Genomic DNA, 24,267 nt, shown 5'->3' with positions numbered 1-24,267 from the left:
CAGCCTTTCCCTCGAGCGTGTGGCTTCTTTCCCAGCAGAAATGTCCCTTCTGAACCTGACACAGCTTCCCTGGGAGATCAGGGCTGGAATTTCAGCACAACCAAGGCAGAGGTTGGAGGTGCTCATCAAGGGCACGGTGATTTGGGGAGAGCCAAGAGCTTTATCTCTGCTCCAGCAGAATTGCAACAGTAAGGTCAGCCCCACGCGCTCCCGGGGAACAGGCGATCGCGCCCCATCTCCCTTCGCAGCACAGAAAACACGACAGCAGTACGGTCACTGAGTAATGGTAAAGCACGTCGCACTTTCAAACCTTTATTTTTTGAGGGGATTTTACAGGATGGGATGTATTCATTTTATCTGTTTTAACTTTTGTGTGCTTTCCTATTCATTTCTTTGATTAGCCCCCCCCCCCCCCTTTTTTTTTTGTGCTCAATGGTTGTTAAATTCAAGCCCTGGAAAAGGGGAAAACAAAAAAGGGGAAAACAAAACCTGAAATCCTGCCACTCTATGTCTTTCTCACCCCTCTTCATCCCCCCTACCATAAGCTGGGTGACCACAATGTCACCAACAGCTGCTCTGCTCAAAAAGCCCAATCCTCCTACATCCTCTGGCTCTGCCTTCCCTCGCTGGCGATCTGTAACTGGGGGTGGTGGATCAGCTGAGAGGTCTTTGCATCTACGCTGACGTGTCCAAGAACCTGCTGTTAGTAAGAAGTTAAGAGAAGTCCATCCGAGAGCGGATACCAAGATGGAGCGGATATTTAGGCCAGGAACAGGGTCAGTCAATGGTAAAGACATGTCAGAGAGAAAGGGCTGGTAAGAGCTTGTGGAAACAGCCGAGTGAGTAATCTAGTGGTAATAGATGAGGCTATGAAGGAGGACTGTTATTTCTCTTAGCACCGTTACTACTTATATTTAGATCTATATTAGCACCTTGTTCCCAGGGAAAAAAAAAACAAAACAAAAGCCGTTTAAAAACTGAAGGAAGTGGGAAGGTTGAAACAAGACAAAGTTGGCAGCAGAGAAGGAAGCTGGGGGTTTAGATCACAAGATCCTTGTCTATGTCCTCTGTGGAAGGAAAAGAGAGAGACGAGGTTAGGAGGCGGATGCTGTCCCAGACCCAGATGCTCCCAGGCTCCCACTGCTCCTGTGATCCTCCCTCCCTACTCTCCCCTGCTTTTCCTTCCCCAGGACTGGCTGTAATCACAGAATCACAGAATGGTGGGGGTTGGAAGGGACCTCTGGAGATCATCTAGTCCAACCCCCTTGTCAAAGCAGGTACATCTCAAGCATGTTGCACAGGATGGCATCTAGGTGGGTTTTGAATATCTCCAGAGAAGGAGACTCCACAACCTCTCTGGGCAGCCTGGACCCCAAATGCACTGTTTCAGCCTGAGTGGGGGCTTTGGGGGTGCTTTTTGGTGTCCCCTCCACCCCCATTCCTTCCCCACTCAGTACTTACGCTCCTTAATGCCAAAGCAGCTGGCCCACTCCTCCAGGGCGATGTACTTGTCGTTGTCCAGGTCGCAAGCCTCGAAGAAGCGGGTGGTGCAGTGCTCCATGGGGATGAGAGGGGCACGGAGTGGGGCCAGCTCAGTGTGGGACAGGTACCTGCCGAGGTGACCACATGGTTAACGCGCTGCCCACCACCCTTCTGTGGGAGGGGAGATGTTCTGCTGGGTGCAGGGGCCGGCGCAGGGCAAGATGCTGGCCTAGCTCTCCATCTGGTTTGACTGCTGTCCCAGTGCCCTCCCAGCATCTTCCACTGAGTGTCACGAAGGTCAAGGACTGGTGTCTGCTTTTGCAGCTGCCTGTGCTAGTCACAAAATAGCCAGCAGCTGGGGGTCCCCCCTGGCTGTCCCCACCCCATGTGTCTATGTGATTGCTCTCACGCCCATCTCCAGCTCACAGCTAAGCCAGCAGCTGCTATTTCAGCTGCTGAAGTTACCCTGAGGCCTTTGGACTAAGATATTTTAGGGAACTATCATGCGACAATAAATCTGAGAAGACACAAACTCAACACAAGGGAGGTGGGAGCAGCTGGGGCTGGAGGAGGCCCCTCTTTCTGCAGATTTGCTGTTTGCAGAAAGTAAAACTGCCTCAACCCCAGCATGGTTTGCCCCAGCCCCTGCCAGATGTGTGCAGGGGTTGTCCCTCCACAGGGGTTCACCTGTGCTTCTGCCACCAGCCACCCCCTTGTGTCACATCTCCAGGTTGACACCTTCTGCCACCAAATCACCCTGTCTTCGTGCAGGAAGGGGTCTCTGTCCTGCTCTGCAGACACTCACCCGTCGATGGGGTGCTGGTCCAGCTGCCCAAACTGCCAGTGCACAGGGAAGATGTACATGTTGTAGTTCTTCTCAAAGTCACGGGCCAGCAGCTCCACGGTGTGGTCACCAGCCTCCAGGCGCTTCTCGTTCTCGTGGATCTTCTTCACCTGTCATAGGAGAGGCCAAGGAGACCTTGTCAGCCCAGGAATGGGGTGCAAGGGTTGACCCCTGGAAAGGCTTTATGTGGGATGCCCACAGGTCATTCTGGATGGGCTTCCCATATGTGCTGGGCTCCGTTGGCAAGGTGAACTCCCAGGTTCCCTCCCCAACCCCTCACCTTGAGCTTCTGCTTCTCGGTCAGCAGGTTGTTGTCCTCATCGCGCTCGTACAGGGTGATCAGCACGTTCTTGAGCCAGTCCCGCATGCGCAGGGGGAACTCGGTCAGCTCTGTGTCCAGGCAGGCAGGAATGACTGGAAGCCACACATGGTGGTCAGCACAGCTCCTGGACATGCAGCCCCAACACCCTCCCACCTCACCCCTGCATCTGCCTGGACCTTTGCTCTCCCTCAGCCCATGGGCAAGGGGGCTTCTGCTCAGGTTAGGGGTCCCCTTGTCTAAGGGAACAGCTGCACTTACATTTGCAAGGCCCAATGTAGTCCAGGTGCAGCTTGTGTCCCTTCTTGGTTCCCTCCAAGGTGCACTTGGTGGCAAAGAAATGGCAGGAGGAGTCATAGGTCTTGTTGTCAGTGCCGCAGACCTGCACAGGACGAGGAGATGCTGCGTGAGGGACAGTGAAGCCCAGCCCTGCAGTGGGGTCGGCAGGGAGAGCCTCCAAACAAGATGTTTAACTTGTTTTCTGGAGTGGATAATAGCTTCTTGGTGACCTGCCACTCTGACCCTGACTGTCTCCTCCACCATCCCTGGCAATGTCCCATGTGAGGTCCCTCCCTACTCTGGTCCATCAAGCAGCTTCTGTCCTCACCTTCTCGAAGACACCGGCGGTGGCTGGGCAGCTGGAGGGATCTTGGCACACACACATGGGTGAGTTGTTGTCATCCACCTCGCACACCTTGCCGTGCTTGCAGTGGTGGTTCTGGCAGGGGTCTGGGAGAGGACAGGGAGCAAAGTCAGAGCCTGCCCCATCCTCACCTCCCACGAGCTGCCCGAGCATCTCAGCACAGAGGGAAGACAAAGACTTCACCAGGGACAGCCTCAAGCACCTTGCCCTGCACTGGGAAGATATAAAGGTCTCCAGAAGCCCACGTTAGCACTTGGGTTATGTACCTCTTGCTTTTTAGTGTGCATCTAGGTTGGCATTATCCTTGTGCTACAACCCTTCCCAAGGAAATCCCTCATTGGGGTGGCTAAAGTTTCCCCACCCCAGGGAAGGGATGGTGTCTCTGCCTGCTGGAGGGCAGGGGAGAAGTGACTTACTCTCTGCAACAATCTCCTCTACATCTTCTGTGGGTTCCTCAAACTCTCCCACCTCCACCTGGACGGGGTTGGCCCCCACCGGCTCCTGCAAAAAAGGTCGGTGTGTCTAGTAGAGGTGCAAAAAGACCTGAACCCCATTCCTGACCTCCCCCCCTCCCCCCATTGCCCCTGCTCTCTCGAGCTTTGGAGATGCTCTTCCCAGGACAGTGGGTGCTGCAAGGGATGTGTGACAAGGAGGAGCAGAGTCACCTACCTCTGTGGTGGGGTCTTCGATGACCTCTGTCTCATCAGGCAGAGCCTCCTGCTGCAGGGGAAAAGGACCATGAGCTGGGTCCATGGGGAAAACAGTCCCAAGGGAGGTGACCCACCAGGGCAGGGCAACAGGGCTACCCTCAGGTTTCCTGTTCCCCCACTGCCCCCCATCTCTCAGGGGTTTATTCATTATATTAAAAAATCCCCATCAGATGGACAACCCCAACAGCAGAGAGGTTCTGTTGTCTCCTGTACTTACCGGAGCTGCCAGGGCTTTGCCTGCCAGGCAGAGAAGGAAAAAAATCCAGGCCCTCATCTTTCAGCAAGCCCTGAATAAAGGAGAGGAAAAGGAGGGATGAGGAAGGAGGCAACTGCGTGCCGCTCGGCTCCGGGCTGAGCTCATGGCTGGCACTCAGACACCGAGAAAAGGGCATTTTCTTCGTTTCCTGCCTTGTCTGTTCAATATTACAGCCCCACATGCTGGTTTCTCTAGCCAAAACCTTAAGCCAAATCATGTTTCCAAGACAAATTCTTTTGATTTTCCAAGACAAATTCTTTTAAAATGGGATGGGGTTTAGATTTCTGTTGCTTTCGTGGATGCCTTTCGAAAAATTGCAGTCAAAATAGCAGCTCCTCTTTCCTTCACAGAAGTTTGTTAGACCTAAAATCCCATTTCTCATGTTAAAAACCCCTGATATGAGCCCCAGCTACAAGCAATGAAACTCTCTACCATTCTAGTTGGTAATCAGATGAAAAATGAAAGTGGAGGAAGGAAAGAGAGAAAAGAAAGACAGTGAGATGGGGCACTTGAGAATTAAATCCTGTAGAAAACCCTTTCCCACATGGACACAGACATTTCTAGGGGTATATCAGGGACAAGTCCCACATCCCCAGCACCCTCAAATGTTGAGCTCTTTGCTATAGGTTTTTTCTTATTCAGCTCCAACCTGAAAGTCCTTAAACTTTGAGGGATCCAGGACACTTTGGGGTTGTGTCCTGCCAGGAGATGAACTCCAGGAGGATGAGCCCTTTGGACCCTCTCCATTTTGGGCTGTTGCAGGGACTCTGTAGGATGAGTGAGCCAGGCAGCCCAGCTAACACCGGCCACGATGTGAGCCAGGAGAGCGCAGCTGGTGAAATCGCCCTGTCCTTGTCCCCCCCAGTTCCTGTTTGGCAGGTTTGAGCCCCTCTGTGTGAGGGCAGAGAGGAGCTCAGCTGGCTGCTTAATATGCTGGTGGCATCCCGCTCGTGACAGCGAGGGCTGCCCGCTCCCTTCCGCCTGCCAGGAGAGCAAAACACCCCCCGTTTGTCTGCTGCCAGCCAGGGGACTTGTCCCCCTGCCAAGGCTTCCGCTGATTCCCTTCCGCTCACTCCACCTGCATGGCCGGGGCATTGCAGCCCACTGGCTCCCTGGGACAGTGATGGACACGGTGTCTTCTTCTCTCCCAGTGAGCATGGATGGATATCTAATTTGCCCACACATCTTCCCCATGCACAGCATCTCTCTGGGTATAAATTAATGGCTTCAAGCTGGAAGAGGGTAGGTTTAGATTAGACATTAGGAAGAAATTCTTTCCTGTGAGGGTGGTCAGACACTGTCCCAGGTTGCCCAGAGAAGCTGTGGATGCTCCTCCCTGGAAGTGTTCAAGGCCAGGTTGGATGAGGCTTTGAGCAACCTGGTCTAGTGGAAGGTGTCCCTGCTGATGGCAGGGGGGGTTGGAACTGGATGATCTTTAAGGTCCCTTCCAACCCAGACCATGCCATGATTCTATGATTCTATGAAAACTGTGCCAACACTGTGCTGCTGGGGCAGCAGCTGGGCCAGGCTGTGCTTCCTCATGTCCAACCTTTGGCCACGCAGAGGCTGAAACCCTCCCTTCCAATCTCAAAGCCTCACCCTGGCTGGGTGCCTGTGCAAAATAAGTGTCAGGGCATGGGGGGCAGCTTCCCAGGGACGCCGGAGGGCTGGGAGCATGGGGTGGTGGGGATGGCTGTGGGGTGGGATGGAGGATCTGTGGGCAGAGGGGCTGCGGGTGGAAGGGGCTGACCCCCTTTGCTCTGGTGAGGCTGCAGCTGAGCAGCTCCCTCCTCTCCCGCTCGGTACACGCTGTCCCTTCCCCTCGCCTTTATTTGCTCTGGAGGCTGCTGAGCTCTGCCAGCATCTGCCAGGAGAGATCACTGGTTCTTCACTTCTGGAGGGGTGGGTTGGAGGGGGGGAGGTGGAAAAGTACTGGTGAATCTGGCCATCTTCTCCCTTTCTGCTATCCTCTGGCTTGTAAAGGCTCCTTTTGGGCTTCTCCCAAGGGGCTTGTTTGCTTTGGAAGATGCTCTGAGGTTCAGTGATGCTCGTTGGGCAGAAACACAGCAGTGCCCAGCCCGGAGCAGAGGGCACTGGGTGTACATGTGGAAGATGGCATTAAGAAGAAACCAACCCCAGACCAAGGCCCTCTTAGATTATTTCCCCAAGCCCCCAAAAACCCTGAATTTGAAAGTCTGGGCATGCAGCAAGCTGGGGTCAGGGAATTACATGCTTGCTAGGAGCCAGCAGACAGTCAGAGCTGCCAGTGTTGTGTTTGGAGGAAGAAGGAGCTCGAAAGAGTCTGAGCAAACAAGCTCTGCAGAGCTGTCTCACGCCGGAGATGGGAAAACAAGTTTATTTGAAAAACAACATCCTCCTGGAGGCAGAGCCTGTGCACAGAGGACATTGCAGCATCTGTGAGCCCCTGGCTGTTTTGCAAAGCCATGGTCTTTTCTAAATGCCTGGTGGCCAAAAGCCCTGAAATAACAGCTCAGGAGCCCTGCACGCAGAGCTGCTCCAGCAGAAGAGCCTGGCCCATGGTGCAAGTCACTGGTGCAAGTCTCCCTCCCTGTGGACCTACCACGGTCCTGCTGTCCAAGAAGATGCTCTGGAGCTGGTAGTTGGACCATACCATGAGCTCAGCATCCATCCCCCAGCCAGAGGGGCTCGGGGGGATCCCTGCCAGTGGTCCTGCACTGGGAATGCCTGGTACTGCTCTGTGAGAGCCCCATGGAGGGCAGAGGGCAGTGTGAGGGGCAGAGCAATGGGGTGCAGCAGGAGGTGATTTTGGACAGAGGAAAACAGCTGGGAAAGAGATTTTAGCAAGCAGGGACTCATACCCTTCTGTATCGTAAAGGAATCAACAGCACTTTGCAAGACATACTGGAAACCAGCACATCCTGGGCATAGAGAGGGCTGCTGAATATAAAATTAGAGAAGCCTCCATGGTCACCATCCCCTCCGCAGCCTGACCTCCTGGCTGCTGGGGATGGAGGAGAGCACCTGGCACCCATGGGCTGCAGGCCTCATGGCCTGCCCTGCCTTCCTAATGCTTGACCCCACTTGTGTCCTAAGTCAATTCCCAGTCGCTGTGTAAACACAGCCTCGTGGGCTCCCTTTCTGGTGTGGCCCTGGTTGTCTTGCAGTGCAGGCTGCTCGGGGTGTTTTACAGCCGTGCTGCTAACAGGAGAGCCATGGGGTGGAGAGAGCTCTGAGACTGACCCTCAGCACCTCCATAAATTCAAAGCAGGCTACTGTGGCAAACTCTTTACCTCCTTCCCCTCAATCCTGTAGCACCATAAGTTTCTTCTACTGGGGAAAACACTCCACAGTGATGCACAAAGGAGAGTTTGTGCCCCTGAGGTCTTTTTGGTCCCTGTTATCTCTGGAGGAGGACAAGGGCCAGGTGGGTGCAGGCTCCAGAGGAAGCTCCATGTATGGTAGAGCATGGCCCATGTGGTGCTGGCCCTGGCCAGGGTTACATAAGCCCTTTGGGATGCCACGTTAGCGTGGGGAGGAGTCTTTGCCTGGCCACTTTGAGGGCTCCTCCCTGAGGCCACTGGGATAACCCCAGCTGCCTACACCTCTAGCTAACCATGTTGGGAGGGTTTGGGTGGGTAATCCTTGGGCAAAAACCCTTCCACATCTCATCTCCCCACCTGCCCCCCAGCCTGGCCCTGTGGGAGGCAGCTGGGAGCCAGCCAGCCTCAGAGGCAGGGTCTGCTGCACCCACCCTCTGTTTGCTCATTGCTCTTCCAAGGCTCTGCAGGGTCTGACATGTCCCAGCACCTCAGACTGAATGTAAAGAAAGGACTGGCCTGGAAAAACTTCTGCCTACAAACCACACCCAACCATGGGCCACAGTTTTCAAGATGCAGATGGGTGACCAAGTGCGGCCACCATAGAGGTGCAGTACGAGGACTGTGACCCCAATGTCTGGCCCTGACCTGGCCATGCAAGCGAGACCCTCTGAGCTTTACTCAGTTGGCCACTCCTGGGTTAAAAATTTGGTTTGAAGCCAGCGTTGTTTTCCTGAGTCCCCATAAAGCTCTCTGCTGAACAGGTCCCTGCGTGTCCCAGCTGTGCTGCAGCTGCCCTGGGTCCCAGGGGAGCAGGACAGGAGCAGAGGGTTTGGGAGAAGCCAGCCTGGCTCCTGCCGCCTTCACAGTCCCTTTGCACGCAGTGTGCAGGCTCAGAAAACCAAGCTACATTTAGATGGAAGTGAAATTCCCTTTAGCTCATGCACACCCTTACACACTCCCAGTAAAACACAGGAAAAAAGAAATCTATCTACCACATCTGTCCATGAAGAGTCACTAGAGACATGTCTACACCACAGCACTGAATTAACCCATTCCCCATGCAGGGGGTTGATTAAGCAGCTCTGATTGCACTTATAAGTGCTCCAGATCTTACAGGGCTTATTGATATCAGGGCAAGAGCCCATCTGCTGCCATAGTTGTGTGCAGGCTTGAAGCTGTCATAGCTGTCTGGGTGGCAAATTGCACCCATAATGGGAAACAATTAAATTAGTACCAAGAAAAGGGTATGGATAAGACCTGGGCTGCAAGCAATGGTTCAGGGATGAGCTCTTGGCAGACCTCAGTTGGAAGGGGAAGCGATACAGCATTTTACTGTCCTGCCTGAGCTTTTTCTTTTGTTTGGACTGGACATGGGGCAGTGCCAAAAGCAGCCTGGCTTCTTCTGTGCCAGGTGCCAGCGGTCCCTCTGGCTCTCGGGGGCGGGGGGTACAGCAAACTGATCTCACACAAGTCCACAAAGGAGAGAGAGAGAAGAAACTATCCCCTAAATATTCTGCAAAAATGCAAACCATCTTCAAAGCATTCCCTCGGCTTGCCTTGCCACAGCTGCTCCAGCGATAACAGCCCCGACATCCCTCCGACCAGAGGACCCAGAAAGGGTTTCCATGGGAGCCGACATTCCTCTGGGGCTGAGTCATGGAAGAGCAGAGGGTTGTGGAAGGAGGGGCTTGAAAAAAAGTTTGAAAAGTTTATTTCTCCTCTTCCCCCTCCCAACACCGCCCGCATCCCTGCTCCTGCCTATGTGGCAGACAATGGCTTGGCTTTAACCGCTGCGCAGAACGCGACAGCCTTTTATTTCCACTTAAAACTCTCCTGATCGACCCTAACGAACGGCTGCGATTTACTCCTGTCCTTTTGGAGGGTTGCTGAGTTTTTGGGCTGTTTCAAGTTGGTAGTAACCGAGTGCTGGAAGCACTGGTGACCTTCCCGGTGCTCCTGATTTCACTCCAATTTGAAACTATTGCCTTCCAGTTTGGGTGGGAATTCAGCCCCCAACCCCTTAAGTTTCCTTTTCTTGACTGGATGCAATGAGTGGAGCTTTCTTAGAGGAGGGACACAAAGAACCATGTTAGATGCCACGCATGTCACCAGGACGGAAAGGACAGCGGCTGCCTTTAAAGGAAACAAGTCCTCAGTAATTCTGCGTGGACCTAAAATTGTGCCTGACTGAACCCAAGTTCTTAAAACTAAAAAGGAACCCGAGGAGCTTTGTTCCTCCTCTCCTGCAACCTCCATCTCTCTAACAGTTATCAGCTGGAGTTCAGCAAACCAAGGCAGCGGGACTTGAAATGGTTTCAAAGTTTGCTTGGAACAAAAAGCCGAGTGTCTTTTCTTTTTTTTTTAGGAGAAATAAGAGCGGCTGCACTGAAAAAAAAAAAGCAGCTGAGATGAAGTCAACGGCTCTTTTGTTCTTCCTCTAGATATTCTGGTGAGTAAAACATCCCCTGCCAGTGCACCTCAGGCTGGGTGTAACGGGGACTGGTTTGTAACTAGGTCTGATGTGCTCTGCAGGTTGGTTTGATGTGCCCAGACATTGGTCTCACACATCTCCCCTAAGGAAATACCCCAAAACTAAAAACCCAGAGGGGGAAAAGGGAGGAGAGAGAAAAATTAGGGCAGGTTAAACCTTTACAGTCAGATGTCACCAAAGTGTTAAAGCTGGTAATCGGTAAATCGGGCGGTGAAATACAGTGACAGACTCAGTTTAGGAGCGGAGATGCTGCAAAAAGCAGAAAGAGAAGTCAGGAGAGGTCTCTAAATGCATCACTCAGGATAGGAAGGTGGATGCTGTGGGACCCCAAGTGATGCATTGCTGAGCACTGGATGCACCCCATGGGTTGGGAGAGCAGCTCCCAGGCCAGGGACCCCCACAGATAGAGCTATGGGGACCCCCATGCCAGGAGAAAGAGCAGAGCAAAGGCAAACACGAAGGGCTCGGGCCATACCTCGCAGTCCCGGCAGCAGGGCTGAGAAAACTTCAGGCGCTTGGACAGGCTGGAGGAATCTGCAGGTTTTAGAAGGAGGCAGGAGGAAGCCAAAGGGTGGGCTGGGTTTCCTGCTGCCTCTCCTCCTCCTCCTCCTCCTCGATATCTTTCCAAATCAGTCTCTTCCTCTCCCTCTCTCCCCAGTGGGCAGTCCCACCCGCCCGAAAGACACGAGCTGAGGCACAGACTGGGGCCAAAGGGTTAGACCAGAGAAATCAAGCAGGGCTGGAGATCAAGGGGGTCTCTCGTATCTCGCAGGGACAGATCAGCTCCCAGTGCGACCTTCCCAGCACAGTCATTGTCACAGCAGCTGCTGGCACTGTTGCGATGAATTTGTCAGCTCTCTGGCTCTCTCAGACTGACAGCATGGGGGAGCAAGGAGGAACAGCACCTCTCTGCTTGGTTTGTGCATCTTCTAGCACCTTGGCCTACTGCATTTAATGGTTATGTTAATGTTAATGTTTTAATGTTAATGTTAATATTAATGTTAATATTAAATGCTCTCATTTCACAACAGGGTAGTTCAGTCCCTGAGCTGGTATTTCCCATCCTCAGGGGGATACAGAGGAAGGCAAGAGAGTCCTCACACCTCCATCCTCTCTCCTAACACTGCTACCATCTGGGACTGCCTTGTGGGGAGGGAGAGAAAAGAATGATCCAGAGAATATGGAGAGTTAGGACATGTCTGAAATATGTTCCAAGTAAGCAGAGAAATGCTGGGCTGGTAGATGTGACCCTCAGCAGACTGGTCTCTCTGCTGTGGTTATTGTCCAGCAGATCTGGACCAATTGAGCAGAACCCATGGACAAAATTGCCGGTCAGTTGAATCCAATGGTTCCTTCAGACATCACTAAGTCTTTTGACCTTACAGATCATAACTCAGCTGGAGCAGCTGCCCAGCCAGAGGCAGCCAGACAGGCAAAGCTGTTTGGAGTTCACTTTTCCCAGGTGTTCCTCTCTATGCTCAGGGTGAAAACTTAGCTCCTCTCTCCTTCCATCCCACCATAACTGCAAGGATTTAAGGTTCATCTGTTCCTCTGGCAGAAGCAGACAGCACCCCTTTATGCACCAGCATGGCCATGGCACTGCATCTCAAAGTAAAACCAACAAAGAGGCTGTCATATTGCTTGAATTTGGGTGTCCCTGAAGAGTGTCTCCATGACACACAGGGCTGTCCTGAGCCCTGTAGATAGTCCAGCTCTTTGCAGCTTGTGATCCACCTGTGGCACCAACCACCCTGTCCAGGGCAACACAAGGTTGCTCTCCAGGGGCTGCTGGAAAGATGGTGGCTTGTAGCCAGCAGGACTGAGGACAAGTCATCTGGGCACCAGCACTCTGATTGCAGATGCTGAGTGAAGGACACCCAAGACCATAACAAAATGCAACATCATGTTTTGTCTTGGCTGCCTGGGGTTTGGGTTCCCTCCTCATGATTACACATTATCTTTGAGAGGAACTGAGACACTGATCTGGGTGCTTAACTCTTCTCACTGATGTTGCCGAGGATTTAGATGTCAACATAGGAACTGGCCTGTCACAACCTGCCAGGCTGTGCTGGCTCCCTGCTCTTCATGATTTGTGATTCTTTATCAGCCCACTCCTCATCCGGCCTCGTGGCACTTCTGCTGCATGTGAAAGAAGCAGATGTAAGACTAAACATCCATATGGCCAACAAGAAACAAAAAATAAAACAGAAAGGGAAAGGGGAGGGGGCAAATAGGGGAGGGGGCCATGAGAAACCATCATTACTGCCCAGTGAGATGATCAGCCTCTGTGATCAGGCAGCTCGGGATGCTGGCAGCAAAGAACAAGAGAACAAAGTCTTCTTCACTCATTACTTGGCTACACACCACTCAAAAGCCACCCCTGGGTGCTGATATGTGGATGTTGATATCACTCATGAAGACATCCATAAATACTTCACTCGAACCTCTTGGGTCCATGTGGAGGCCAGCTTTGTGATGGTGTCTAAGACCCCATGGATCCTTCTAACACCTGTGGCATTTGGAGCATCTTCTCCCACCACAAGTGTTCACAGCTCCCATGTGCAGCTCAGTGCCACTTGCAGGTCCACTTTGGCTCTGGAGGTCACATGTCCCCTGAGTTAAATTTTCATTTGCTCGATTCACACCTCAAGGAGTTGAGTGCTCCTGTTGAATGCTCTCTGCGCTGGATTAGTCACGGCTCGCATTGAAGTTGCACAGCTGCTGGTACTTCTCCTGAGGGAAAAAAAAAAGACATCTGGAAAAAATTTTAGGGAGGGAAAAAAAAAAAAGAAGAGAAAAGAAACCACGTCTTCTCTCACTGACAACGTGGCAATTGCTTAGTGGTCTTCACTGTAGCCTGAAGCTAAGCCCTTTTCTAAGGGCTTAGACAAATGACAGTGCCAGGACAATAATTATAAGAGGGATTTCTTTATATACGTGGCGGCTTAAACCCTGGCTTTGCGTGAAAGCAAAAAGCAGCCTGCTGCAATGATGCAGTCACATCTGGAAGTGGCCCTTGAGCTCATGCTGGTGAGCCCCAGGTGGGTGGGAGTGAGGGGTCCTCATGGTCCTCTGTGCACATGCTGGGGACAGTCAGGTCCTGCATCTCGTGAGGGGCACGCTGCCAGGCCTGGGTGTGTGGTGTCAGCAGTGGGACGGAGGGGAATCGCACAGAGAGGGAAACAAGAGCATGGAGGAACTGGGTGACTCTTTAATCTCAGCAGCTTTAAGAAGCTCCAGAAATGACTGAGAGCTTGCAAAGGAAGTCCTGAAAGTTCTTCTCCGCACTTAAAAGGCTTAGTGGGGTTGTCAAAGAGGAGATTTGGGTGTCAGGCTACCAGGAGGAAAACTGGACCTCACACATGCTTAGAAGGTCATCTTGTGCCATCTGAGGCACTGGATGGGCAGGAGATTGCCCAAGGGGTCTCATCAGCCCTGGGTGCCCTCGCAGTGCTGCTGACCCTGCAGGACCCACTCGGGCTCTCCGACCATGTCCCAGTAGGGTGGTTTGGGCACAGCTGATGCACCCCAGGGCTCCAGGCACTCGCTTCCAGCTCAAGTGACCACACCAACTCTGATGGAAACAGCAAACAGGACAAGACCCCTCGAGGCTGAAGCTCAGTTGACAGCAAAGCCAAGAGGTTTGCAGGGCTGAGGTTTGAACTCCAGCTAACCTCAGTTCAAAATCCAAATTTCTTCATCCCATTTTAAGCTCAGTTGGGCAGATCTGGGCTGGTGCAGTTGAGAAAACCCCACTGCTCTCCAAGAGGGGAACAATTCTGCTGCAAGAGAAGGAGAGAAATGCGAGTGAGCAGCTTAGTGGAAGTGATACAAGTAAGGATTAATAATCCTGCTGTCTCCTACTCACAAAGCTGTCAATCTAAGGAGCCTTTCTATCTCTCTGCTCTGGGAGAGATTCTCTCATGAGTTTTTCTGGAGAGGATGTTTCTGCATTAATCACTGGTGGATGCTCCTGCAAAACAATGAACCCAAAGTGCACATAAATAAACAGGATGCCCTGGAACCACTGCGGGAATGTCATTTACTAAGTCTTCATCACTGGGTGTGTGGCTGGAGGCTGAGCTCCTCACAGGCACAGAGCAGAGCAGGGAAAGGCAGCGGCTGCTGTGGTGGGAACCCAGCACCCAGCTCAGAAAAAGGGGAGTGAGATGAGTAAGTGCAGAGCAGACAGGAATCTGCTTATCCCAGGAATGTCCCAGCTCTCCTGCTGTCTGCGAGTGTGTCAGCAGGTCCTGCGGGAGGGTTTCTGGTTTTTTCCATTTCAGAAGCAGATCTGAGGCAGAAAGGTTGTGCTCTCTGGAGTTGCACTAAGCAGATGTTTGGTCACTGGCAGGACCATCTGCACAGGGCAAGATGAACCCAAATGGCCTTGGGAACTTGCCCGAGGGTGGCTCTTTGTCTTATATGGGGCAGGGACTTCTCCATGGTGGGATGGGACTCTCCTTGCACTCAGCAGTAGGATTGATGCCTGGTCCAGATGCAACAGATTGAACCCAGCCAAGGTCTCTTCCAATACCTGGATCGGGAGAACCTGAGCCTCAGTGCCCTGCAGAGGGACTGGAGGTGAGCAGGTTCAATGGGACAATGCAGGAAAATGGGGTGCTGACTGCCAGAAGAAGATGAAGAAGAAGCAGTGGATGTCATTGCAGATTTTCAGCTGTAAACCAGAGGCCTGTGGGGCAGGGAGTGGAAATCCAGCTGTGCATGGCTCTGCAGTGAGTCATGACCTGGGAGCAGGCTGTGGAGCCAGGAGGCAGGACACGCTTGCTGTGGGATGGCTTGTTCTTTCCATGGTGTGCATGGGCTCTCACAGCTGTCTCCTGGGGTCTCTGGTAGAAGGAAATTCCCATGCCCCATGGGAGGGATCTCTCCCCCACCTCTTTCAAACTACCCCTGCAATGACCATCTCATTCACTTGGAAACTTGTGGGGCTGGAGGCTTCAGAGAAGGTCCTCCCTGCAACCAAAGTGAGCCCAAAGAAGCAGGGGAAAAAAGAATCCATCACCTTCCTCAGACATGGTGCAAGCAGGGAGCTCTGCACACCATGGCTACCCCTACACTCTCCTGGATGCCTCTTATGGGCACTAGGTCTGCACAACGCAGCTGTGCCTGTCCCAGCTACACCCAGAGCTGGTGGTACATACAAACCCTCTGGCCACAGTCCCCCACCCTGTGGCAGAGTCTCCACAGAGCTACCTGGAGCCGCCACACTGGGCACCAGCAGATGGGACAGGTCTTTGGATGCTTTGAAGCTGCCATGTGTGGTCTGGGCATATCCAGCCTGGCTGAGTTTGGTCCCAGTCCAATACCTCCAATATCCAAAGGACCTTGTTGTCTTTCCTAAAAGGACTTCTCCCTTGCTGCAGGAGACTGTTCTGTATTAATCCTGAAAGCAGGGATGTTGAGTGGCTGAATTACAGTCTGGTGTCTCAGCCTGGCTTCTCCTTTGCTTGGCACTTTGCGTTGGAGACATGCCTATGACTTGCAGAAGATGCCTTAAAGCTTCCAGGGGAGAAGTGCCGCTAACTCGGGGCAGTCCCACCTTGCTCCTGGTGTTTACCTAAGATGCACTTTGGAGTCCTCTTGGGCCTGACAGATGCGGCTTGGCAGCTTTTGAGAGCTATGAATAGAGCTGCTTAAGGAAATAAACAGGAATTCACCTTTGAGCCCCTGGGACATGCGGGGAGAGGGAAGCTCCTGGGCTGCAGTGGCAGCTTTTTTGCATGGAAAAACAGCCTAGAAGTCTCTCCTAAAAGGCAGCCTTGATGGGAGTACCCAGGTGAAGCTGTGCCAGCTCCAGAACATCCAAACACCATCTGGAAAGCAGTGGCAATAACCACGGTCAAGGAAAAGATCCAAAAGGCAAATGCCAGGGTTCACAAGGCTTTCTGGGCCCAGCTGCTTCTGCTTTTTTGGGTCATGAGTGTGAGGTCCTCTTAGAAAAACTCAGTTTTCAGATGAATTGGCTACATACTCCACAATCACTGATAATCAGAGCCCTTTTAATTTAGTTTTATCAGCCCCACAACCTTACACCTTGGGAGTGAAAGCAGTGGTTTTCCTGGGCCGTATCTTTGCTGGGAGCTCCTTGGTGATTTGCTGGAAGCCCATTTAGGCAGCTGTCCCACCAGGGACATGATGTAGTGGGCAGACTGGTGAGTGCTCAGTGGGGCTGAGTGGGGAAGGGACAGATGTACCATGGATCGGGATCACGGCTGAGGCAAAGCAGGCAGCAGGGTTTGGTGTTGTCCTCAGCATAATTTGCTGCCTTGCAGGAGCATGGTGGCTGAGAACATGGGCTTCAAATGATGGCTGCCTTTGCCCCAGGCTTGTGCACTGCTGGAGGTGAAGAGGAGCAGGGAAAGATGGTCTTGGGGAGGGCAAGGCACGCTGGTGACAAGGAGGCTGGGCTGCTCTTTAAAGTCTGGAAAGTTTTGCAGTTCCCCATGGAGGCTGAAGAACAGGACTTTATTGTCCTCCTATTAACCATCATTGCTGGCAAGACCCTATCAAAATACTCCCCGCTCCCGGCCAGCCCTGCCCCGCAGTAATTCAGTCTGTGTATGGCTTGGTGCTCCCAGCACTGTCCCCATCCCCTGCCAGCCCTACAGCCCCACTGTCCTGCTGTTCCATAAGCCAGGAAATGCAGCTTCATGCTGTGCAGAGGGATCTCAAGAGTCCATGTCCCCTCTAGCACTGCTCACAGACCAGCTATTCCAGCATCCCTGGATGGGAATCAGACCATGCTGGAGCTGTGGCTGCATTCCAGCACAGCGGGCAGGGCGCAGCATGGGGGTGTCTGGGGTGCCCGGCATGCTCGGGCCACCCCCAGCTGAGCCTGCACGTATCCACCCTGACAATCCACATTTTTTCAATCTATTGCTCTGACACTTTCTGCATGAGCTGAACTCGCTTCAGAACAAGCCCTGGCTTGAGATGTACCAGATGAAGGAACCAGGCTGCCGGATTCAGGAGGCTCCATAAACAGGGTGTCCCTTAAAGGAGACAAAATAGGATTGATTTTGGAAATATCTATTTGGGAGGATCCTGTACAGAGGGAAAAGCCAGTCACAGGTAGGCTTAGAAGTTGGCAAAGAAGAAATAGGGGAGACAGTAGGAAATTATTTTTGACAGCAAGGCTTTGGAGAGGGATGTCTGGGGAGACTGAGCCATCCGTGCCATGAAGCAGCCAGGTGAGGGGCAGTGGGACAGGGTAGGTTGGGCTGGTAGGGGCAGTGCTGACAACCACTTGAGGACTTTAGCACCTGATGACTCTGTGATTTACAAACACAACTGCTCCAGGCCAACATCAACAGCAAAAGCACTGACCTCCCTACCACGTCTGCTTGCTGGCTCCCTCCAGATCATCCCCAAGTGCACTTTAAGCCCCTATCATCTCCCCTGCCCAGACTAGATTTTACCCTGGGGAGTTCAAGTCCCTTAAAATCTTCCTACCTTGAGCAATTCAGATCTTTATGGCCATGCATAAATATTCTGCTCCTTGCAAGGGCCAGTCAGTGGAGGAATCATTTGTTTCATCTGGAATTTCATTGATCAGAGAGTAAAAGAAACCTAAGAGGACACAACCTGCCTTAGCTGGATGAAAATACAGCTGCCATATGAGGGTATATGCAGAAAATACCTTGTCTGACATTGCTGCAGTGTGATGAGTTCTGGGGATCTCAAATTAGCCCTGAAACTTGTTTACTTCCCTTCAAAAACCGCCACCCAGTTTGGGCAGGGTTTGGCAGGAGCAGCACTGTGGGCAGGAATAGCTGGGCTGTGGGAAGGCTTGGGGCTGATGCTGCACCATCTCTGTGGGCTTGGGGCAAGGTGGGATGTGGTCAGCCCTGAAATAGCAGGGTCATGCAGGGCCCTGAGTGAGAGCTGTGACTTTCCATCCTGCTCCTGGCCCAAAGCTTGGTCCCTCCCTCAGGACCTTCTACTAAAATTAGCAGCATTTCCCCGTGCTCTATGCCCTGCGTCTGTTATCAACAGCTGTTTAAGGAGATGGAGGGACCAGAACCACAGTTAAAAAAAAAACCCATCAGATTTGGAGAACTCCCTTTTAAGCTTTTCTTTTATGGGAAAAACTGATGGAAAAAATTCTTCCCCATAATGGGAGCTCAGGGGAGAGGCCCCTGGACTCTCCTCTGTGATGCTGAGACTGGTAACAAACATTAATCGTATCAGGTATCTCCAAAGAGCAACCAGCAAATTATAGAGGTGAGACATGAGCATTGGTGATGTCTCTCCCCCAGCCCTTTAATTTCCTCTCTCCTGCCCACACCACCCCAGGGAGCTTGCTCACCCAGGATTGATTAACAAGATTAATGGAGTGGATTTTTAATGGCATGAATCTTTTAGAAAATTCTGTTCTTCATGTGGTGGGGAAAAGGTGGGAACTGGGAAATTAAGGAAACAGCACCTTTCTCAATGAGTGGGGTGGTGCAGGGAATTGTCTGGGCCTCTCTGGAGATACCCAGCTGCAAAAAAGGAGGGAGACCTTTGGGGTTTGTGCTTTGGGGTTATTGATGGTCACTGGGCTGGATCCAGACAGCTCACACCATACCTGCTGTGGGGATGTTCAGCTATTGCCTTCTCTGATGCACAGAGGTTGACACAGCAAGAGCATCCCTGCAGCAGGCGAGGGACTTGGCTCCCTCATGTGCCCAAAAGCTCCTTTCCTGCTCCTCTGCCCACAGTTAACTCTGAAGAGAGAAGGTCCTCACTGTCTGAGGGGTGCCCAGACCGACACTGATGTCATCTCGCTCAGGGTTTGGTCACCTACACTGTTCATCCTCCAAGGAATTAAAAATAGTGAGTGCTACCTTTCCTGCTCCTCTGCCCACAGTTAACTCTAAAGAGCAAAGGTCCTCGCTGTCTGAGGGGTGCCCAGACTGACAATGATGTCACCTTGCTCAGGGTTTGGTCACCTACTCTGTTCATCCTCCAAAGAATTAAAAATGGTGAGTGCTGCTGAGGGAATCTGTGCTGCTTCTGGATGGAAAGCGGGGGTGAAAGGCTGGATGGGAAAGAACATCTCTTTCTCTGTCCCCTCCCCAAATCCCTCCTTGTTCAACCTTTTTCAGTGGAATCAGAAAGTGCAAAGGACTTTGCTGGAGCTCTGTGGAAGAAAGGAAAGGTGGGACTAACAGGCAACAAGATTTTCTCTCCCAGCCCCTTTTTTGCACCTATCGGTGGCTGCATCTGGAGCGTGGTCCCAGGTGAGGTGTTGGGGAGTGAGGCTTCAGCTCTGCTCTGCAAACCTGGGAGGGCCCATTCAGTGTGGGACAGGGACACTTTCCCTCCCCACTCCCCCATGCCCAGGCAGAGGACAGAGAGACCGTGCCAGGCGTGGGGAGCAACGCCTGGCTTTAATTTTTATGCACACAAACACACACACACACACACAAAGAAGTTTGTTTCTTTAGCAGGAATTGGCAGCTCCTCTGTTGGGATTGTAAATCTGGAAATAACAGCTGGAGGTTTTCTGCATTATCCTGCTCTAGGGATGAATTTTAAAACCGTCCTGCACTGGGTTGCTTTGGGCTGGGTCTATTGTTTTCCATGGCAAAGAGCAGTTTGTGCCCAGCTCCCTTTGCCTCAAAGTGGCTCTTCCCATCTATCCCAGCTCCTGCTGTTTGTTGCAGCTCTGGGCAGCTCATGGAGAAGGTTTGCTGGCTTCTTGCTGACACAGCCTCTCTGCTGAGCTTCCTGGCATGCAGCTGAGCACCCCCTGGTCCACTGGCATTCTGTTTAGAGAAGCTGTGGACAGACTGGCTCTGTCAGGGAGGAGGGAAGCAAGTGGGCAACAGGAGGGACTTGGAGACACTCAGCTGAGATGGTTGGTGAGGTGCACCATGTTTCTGGTTATCCTCTGGCTACACCAGGAATCATTGGTTCAGCTGTTGCCAACAGATTCATGGTGGATGTGGCCCTAGGTGGCCAGTGCTAGTGGCAAAGGATGGTGACCCTTATCTGGGGACAGACATCCCTGTCTTCAGCAGATGGACCCTTGGTGAGGAGCCAACAGCTCAGCGCAGAGCCTTTAAAGAGACAGAGCTGGCCTCTTGGCTTCCTATGCTCTTATGCTCTTGCTTTGACCATACTTTGACATATTTTGACCTCAGGGCAGTGCATGCTTGGAGGTCTGCTCCTGAAACTGGAAAGCTAAAAATCCCCCAGGAGTTGTAAAGCCAGTGGGGAGGGCTCTGGATGTGCCACATCTCCGCTTTTTTGGCTTTTGCCCTGGCAAAGGACAGGCTGAATTAAGAAAGCAAATGGAGAGGAAACCGTGGAGAAATAAGAGCAGCACTGTGAGTCCAGGACGCTCTGGACTCAGTCCTGTCCTGGTTGCCCTGGAAATTGGATCGTTCCCACCGAGCCGCCTGCTTTGCTGGCTGCTCCTGCGAGAGCACAAGCATTTAGTGCTGGTCAGAGGCAGGGGAAGCAGGGGAGGAAAAAATAAAGGAAATATAGATGCATTGGGGTTTTCTCCATCATTAGGAGACCCTAAGCTCTTTGCCCCATGCCTTTGCAGGGATGATATGAAGAACAAACCCCCACCAGCTCAGCTGAGACACAAAGGCAAGGCAAAAGCCAAAGGACCGTAGGCTCCCTTTGTAGGTCAGCAGAGCAGCACAAACCTGCAGTATGGCTTGTCTGCCAAATCCAGGAGAGCCATCTCCAGGGACACCAGGGCTGCTCCCTACAATGCTGTCCAGAGCAGGCAGCACCCCAGGAACCCCCCACCGAGCCCTGCCTGCCCTGGAGACAGCCCCATGTCCCATGCAGACTTCTGATGCAATCGGTGGGATCACCCTGACAATAGCTGTGTGGGTTGGGTTTTTTTAAAGCTGTGCACAACAGACTAAGCCAGCGGCCCCTGTTGTGATTGCTGGGCATTGTGCACCCTGCTGACGTTGGTTTCTGTGGGCCAAGCTCTGCCCACTGCCGAGCAGGAGCTTTGGAGGGGAGGAATTTGGTTCATCTGAAATGGGGCAGGAGGGTACTTGGACACAGTTTTTTTTTCCTGCTGTATTCAAGCATTTCTTTTCATTCACGAGGGAATGAGCTGTGTTTGTTTTAATATTTTTGCAGCAGATGGGCTGAAAGAGTTGGTCCTGCCCTGGGAATTTCATGCCAGCTGGGAACTGTGGAGAACTCTGAAATGCTGGACCATCTCTCTTCTGGCTGCGCCCTGCCCCAGTGACAGCAAAGCAACCCACTGGCCTGGACTTGTGAAGAGGAAACCAGAACCCAGCTATGTAGCACCCAGCAGTCTTTTGGGAGGTGCTCAGGAACAAGCATGATGAGCAGAGGGACAATAGCAGGAAGAGCCAGGCTGAAAGCTCCTGCCTACACAGACCAGTTTCAGTTGGTCCCTTCCAGGTGGCCTGGGACAGGTCCATGTAGCAGAACAATCACAGAGCAGATCTGCTCTCCCCAGAGCAGCCAGGGGCTACCCATGTATCCTACAGCCCCTCCGAGGGAGCTCCTCACTCATGAGATGGTTCCCTACCCGTTCCCTATCACTGCTCCAAAAAGCCACCACGTGCAGCAGCTGAGGGGCCATGAACCTCAGCTCTCCAGAGTCCAATAAATTAAACCTTAGTCCAAAAGGGATTTGGGCTGTCTTTTACAAACAGAGGCAGCACAAAAGCTGCCTTTCTCCCTCTCATTTGACTTTGTTTTCTCTCCCTCCCCATCTGCTTAGCCAAATGGTTGAATAGCTCCAGTATATACTGCAGGAGGCTAAAGCCAAAGGCTGGAGCACCAGGGAAGGATGTTGGAACAGCAGTGCCCTGTGGCCACTGCCTTCCGGAGGGGCCGGGAACCATTTGCTACCCTCACTCTGTAATCCAGCCTTGGTCACCTTGCTGAACAGTTGGAGAAAGCAGCTCTGAAAGAAAATATTTGTGCTCTGGCTAGCGCACATGTACACATTTCCTGCTCTCGAAGTCCTTAATTAAGCCTGTTTTCTGTTTGTTTGTTTTTTTGTTTGGTTTTTTTTTCCTATTTACACTGCCACAGTTTTGGAGCAGGGTGGTGAGGTCCGTCAGGTCCCCGTGTGCTTTGGAAGCTGCAGTGTGGAAAGTTGCCTGTGATGGTCACACAGGGAATCTGTGTGTATTGACTGGGGAGTGGGACCAGCAAAGGCCTTTGGGTTGCTCTGCATGTCAATGCAGCAATCAGGACAGCTGAGTGCATCACCCATCACAGAGCGGCCGCAGCCTGGCTGTGTCTTCATGACAGGGAAGATTGGATCTCTGTAGACCTTACTGAAAAGACCTAAGATCAGCACATTTAGTCCAGAGGGACAATCAAGATTTTTTGAGCCAGTTTTGGAGCTTCAGTCCCTCCAAGGGTTCACATTATCTGCCTGTTTCACGTTTTCTGCCTGTTTCATCATGCGTGGCCTCCATCAGCAGAGATGTACGACCACTTAGGGTGATGCTCATGACTGTGGACACCCAGTTCAGTGCAATGGGGACCTTTAGGTCTGTCTGCATGGCTCTAGCTCAAAGAGCAGCTTGTCAGAGAGTCATTGCAGATGGGAGCCTTGACCCCGAGAACATGGCAGTTTGATCCTGCCTGCAAGTCAAACATCAGTCAGTGTGCTCATCCAGCTCCCAGCTCTGCTACTGCCGTGCCTGGGCTGGGAGCAGGCAGAAGCCTGAGGCAGATGGTTTCTTAAAGCAAACATTTAAAAACAAAGTAAGACTAGAAAAGCCCCATCTTTTTGGTAATGAATCCCCCGTGTAACAGTCTTAACACCCAGCCATGCCATGAGAGTGGAATTTCTGAGATTGTTGCAAACTGAACCCTTCTTTCCCACCCTGAAATTTCACAGCAATTTACTTCTCCAAGCCATCAGGGATCACCATTTGCAGGCACCACGGGGGATCTCCTGTTCCTTGTCTGCTTTCTGCAGCCTGAGGTGCTATTTTGGAAATTCTCTTATTTACTGGGTGGTTCAACTGAGTACAACTGCTCCTTTGGCTAAAATCATCCCCTGCCTGTCATCTGATAATTAGAAAGCACTGAAAAGCCAAGTGGTGTTTAAGGCGGCTCTGGGATAACCAAGGCAGCTTTTTCTTTTGTGGATAAAGGACTGGGCTTTGGAGGCTGTAGATTTTTCCCCCTGAAATCAGATTTTGGCTTAAAAAGCAGGGGAAGGTAACACTGGGTGAAAAATGACACCCAGAAGCACAGCAGCACTACAAGAAGGGCAATGCTGCAAATGCAACGAGGTGGGTGAGAAAAGCAAATGCCTTCTGTTGGAAACACCACAGGGAGGGGAAAAGCAAAGAGAATTTTGACGTAGGGGAAACAAAAGAATTTTTAAAGCCTGTCCCTCTGGGTTTGACCAGTTCTTACTGGTGCCACAGTTAGAGGCAGTTCGTGGACTCTCACAGTTCAGCTGGAGCTGGACTGAGAACTTTGTAAAGAAACCAGAAGTGAACTCCTGCTGCTGGAGAACATCTTTGTGGATGGCAGTGCACCGAATTGCACCTCACCAGCTGCTCGTCCTGCAGCATCAGGGTGTCTGTGGTACAGGAAAGCTCCTTTTCCAAGTGCCACCCTTTCCTGTTTGCATTGCAAACTGAGCATTTCCTCGTCTGAAAATGGCCTCACAGCCTCAGTGTCTGGTATAGTTTCCTGTGGAAATTATCATGACCACGTCTGGCTTGTTGGGGGTCTCTCTCTCCATGACATGCAACCTGGGGGCCAATTTCAGGCCAACTTAATGAATGAAGATTTTGAAGATCTTGAATATGGGCAGTGGTGGAGCAAAAAGACTGCTTAGGTAATGTCTTGTCCTTTTAGACTGTATGAAGCAGTTGGTTTTTCTCCTTCAGCTTTTCCATAGGCCTCTCAGAAAGCCACCCTGCAGGTCTGCTGCTCTCTTCAGACTTGACCATCCTTCCTTAACTTCCCAAGCCCAGCTGTATTCAGCCCAAACCCAGCCCACACACTGAAGCAGGGACTGTCACAGGGTGTCATTACTCAGCTCTGGCTGCACGTTTGTGGGAGAGGTGGCCTTTTTGGAGGTACCCCGGTCTCCTGCAGAGCCACTGCTCCAGGAGCACTGCTGCAGAGCCTCCTGCGCTCACTGTCCTGGAGGCAGGACCAGCAGGTCATCTTCCCCAAACGCCTTATCTTATCCAGAGGAAAGGAAGGCAGGCAGAAAGA

At 52.1% G+C, this 24,267-nt stretch overlaps 1 protein-coding gene across 2 annotated transcripts; it reads right to left on the bottom strand.

The window, feature by feature from the left end:
- Positions 1–510: 510 nt before the first annotated feature.
- Positions 511–10,563, bottom strand: SPARC (secreted protein acidic and cysteine rich). Of its 2 annotated transcripts, XM_010175425.1 has the most exons (10): positions 10,523–10,563; positions 4,216–4,285; positions 3,958–4,008; positions 3,705–3,789; positions 3,253–3,374; positions 2,907–3,027; positions 2,607–2,740; positions 2,288–2,436; positions 1,462–1,610; positions 511–1,067 (listed from the first exon to the last, which is right to left on the bottom strand). In XM_010175425.1, exons 2-10 carry the CDS (start codon positions 4,270–4,272, stop codon positions 1,039–1,041), a joined length of 897 nt encoding a protein of 298 aa, XP_010173727.1. In that variant the 5' UTR covers positions 4,273–4,285; positions 10,523–10,563; the 3' UTR covers positions 511–1,038. The 2 variants fall into 2 exon arrangements, with proteins under 2 accessions (XP_010173727.1, XP_010173726.1); XM_010175424.1 differs by lacking the exon at positions 10,523–10,563 and having other exon boundaries at positions 3,705–3,786; positions 3,946–4,008; positions 4,216–4,272.
- Between the last annotated feature and the right edge of the window lie 13,704 nt (positions 10,564–24,267).

Source organism: Antrostomus carolinensis, unplaced genomic scaffold (assembly GCF_000700745.2).
Source record: "Antrostomus carolinensis isolate BGI_N321 unplaced genomic scaffold, ASM70074v2 scaffold22319, whole genome shotgun sequence".
NCBI classification, from domain to species: domain Eukaryota; kingdom Metazoa; phylum Chordata; class Aves; order Caprimulgiformes; family Caprimulgidae; genus Antrostomus; species Antrostomus carolinensis.
This window is presented reverse-complemented; position numbering and strand designations above follow the sequence as displayed.

Coding starts and splice junctions, on each gene's coding strand:
- SPARC (XM_010175424.1), bottom strand. CDS start 4,272: ATGAGGGCCTGGATTTTTTTCCTTCTCTGCCTGGCAGGCAAAGCCCTG. Junction 3,028..3,252: donor CCGCCGGTGTCTTCGAGAAG/GTGAGGACAGAA, acceptor CGTCCTGTGCAG/GTCTGCGGCACTGACAACAA. Junction 2,741..2,906: donor CTACATTGGGCCTTGCAAAT/GTAAGTGCAGCT, acceptor TGTGGCTTCCAG/TCATTCCTGCCTGCCTGGAC.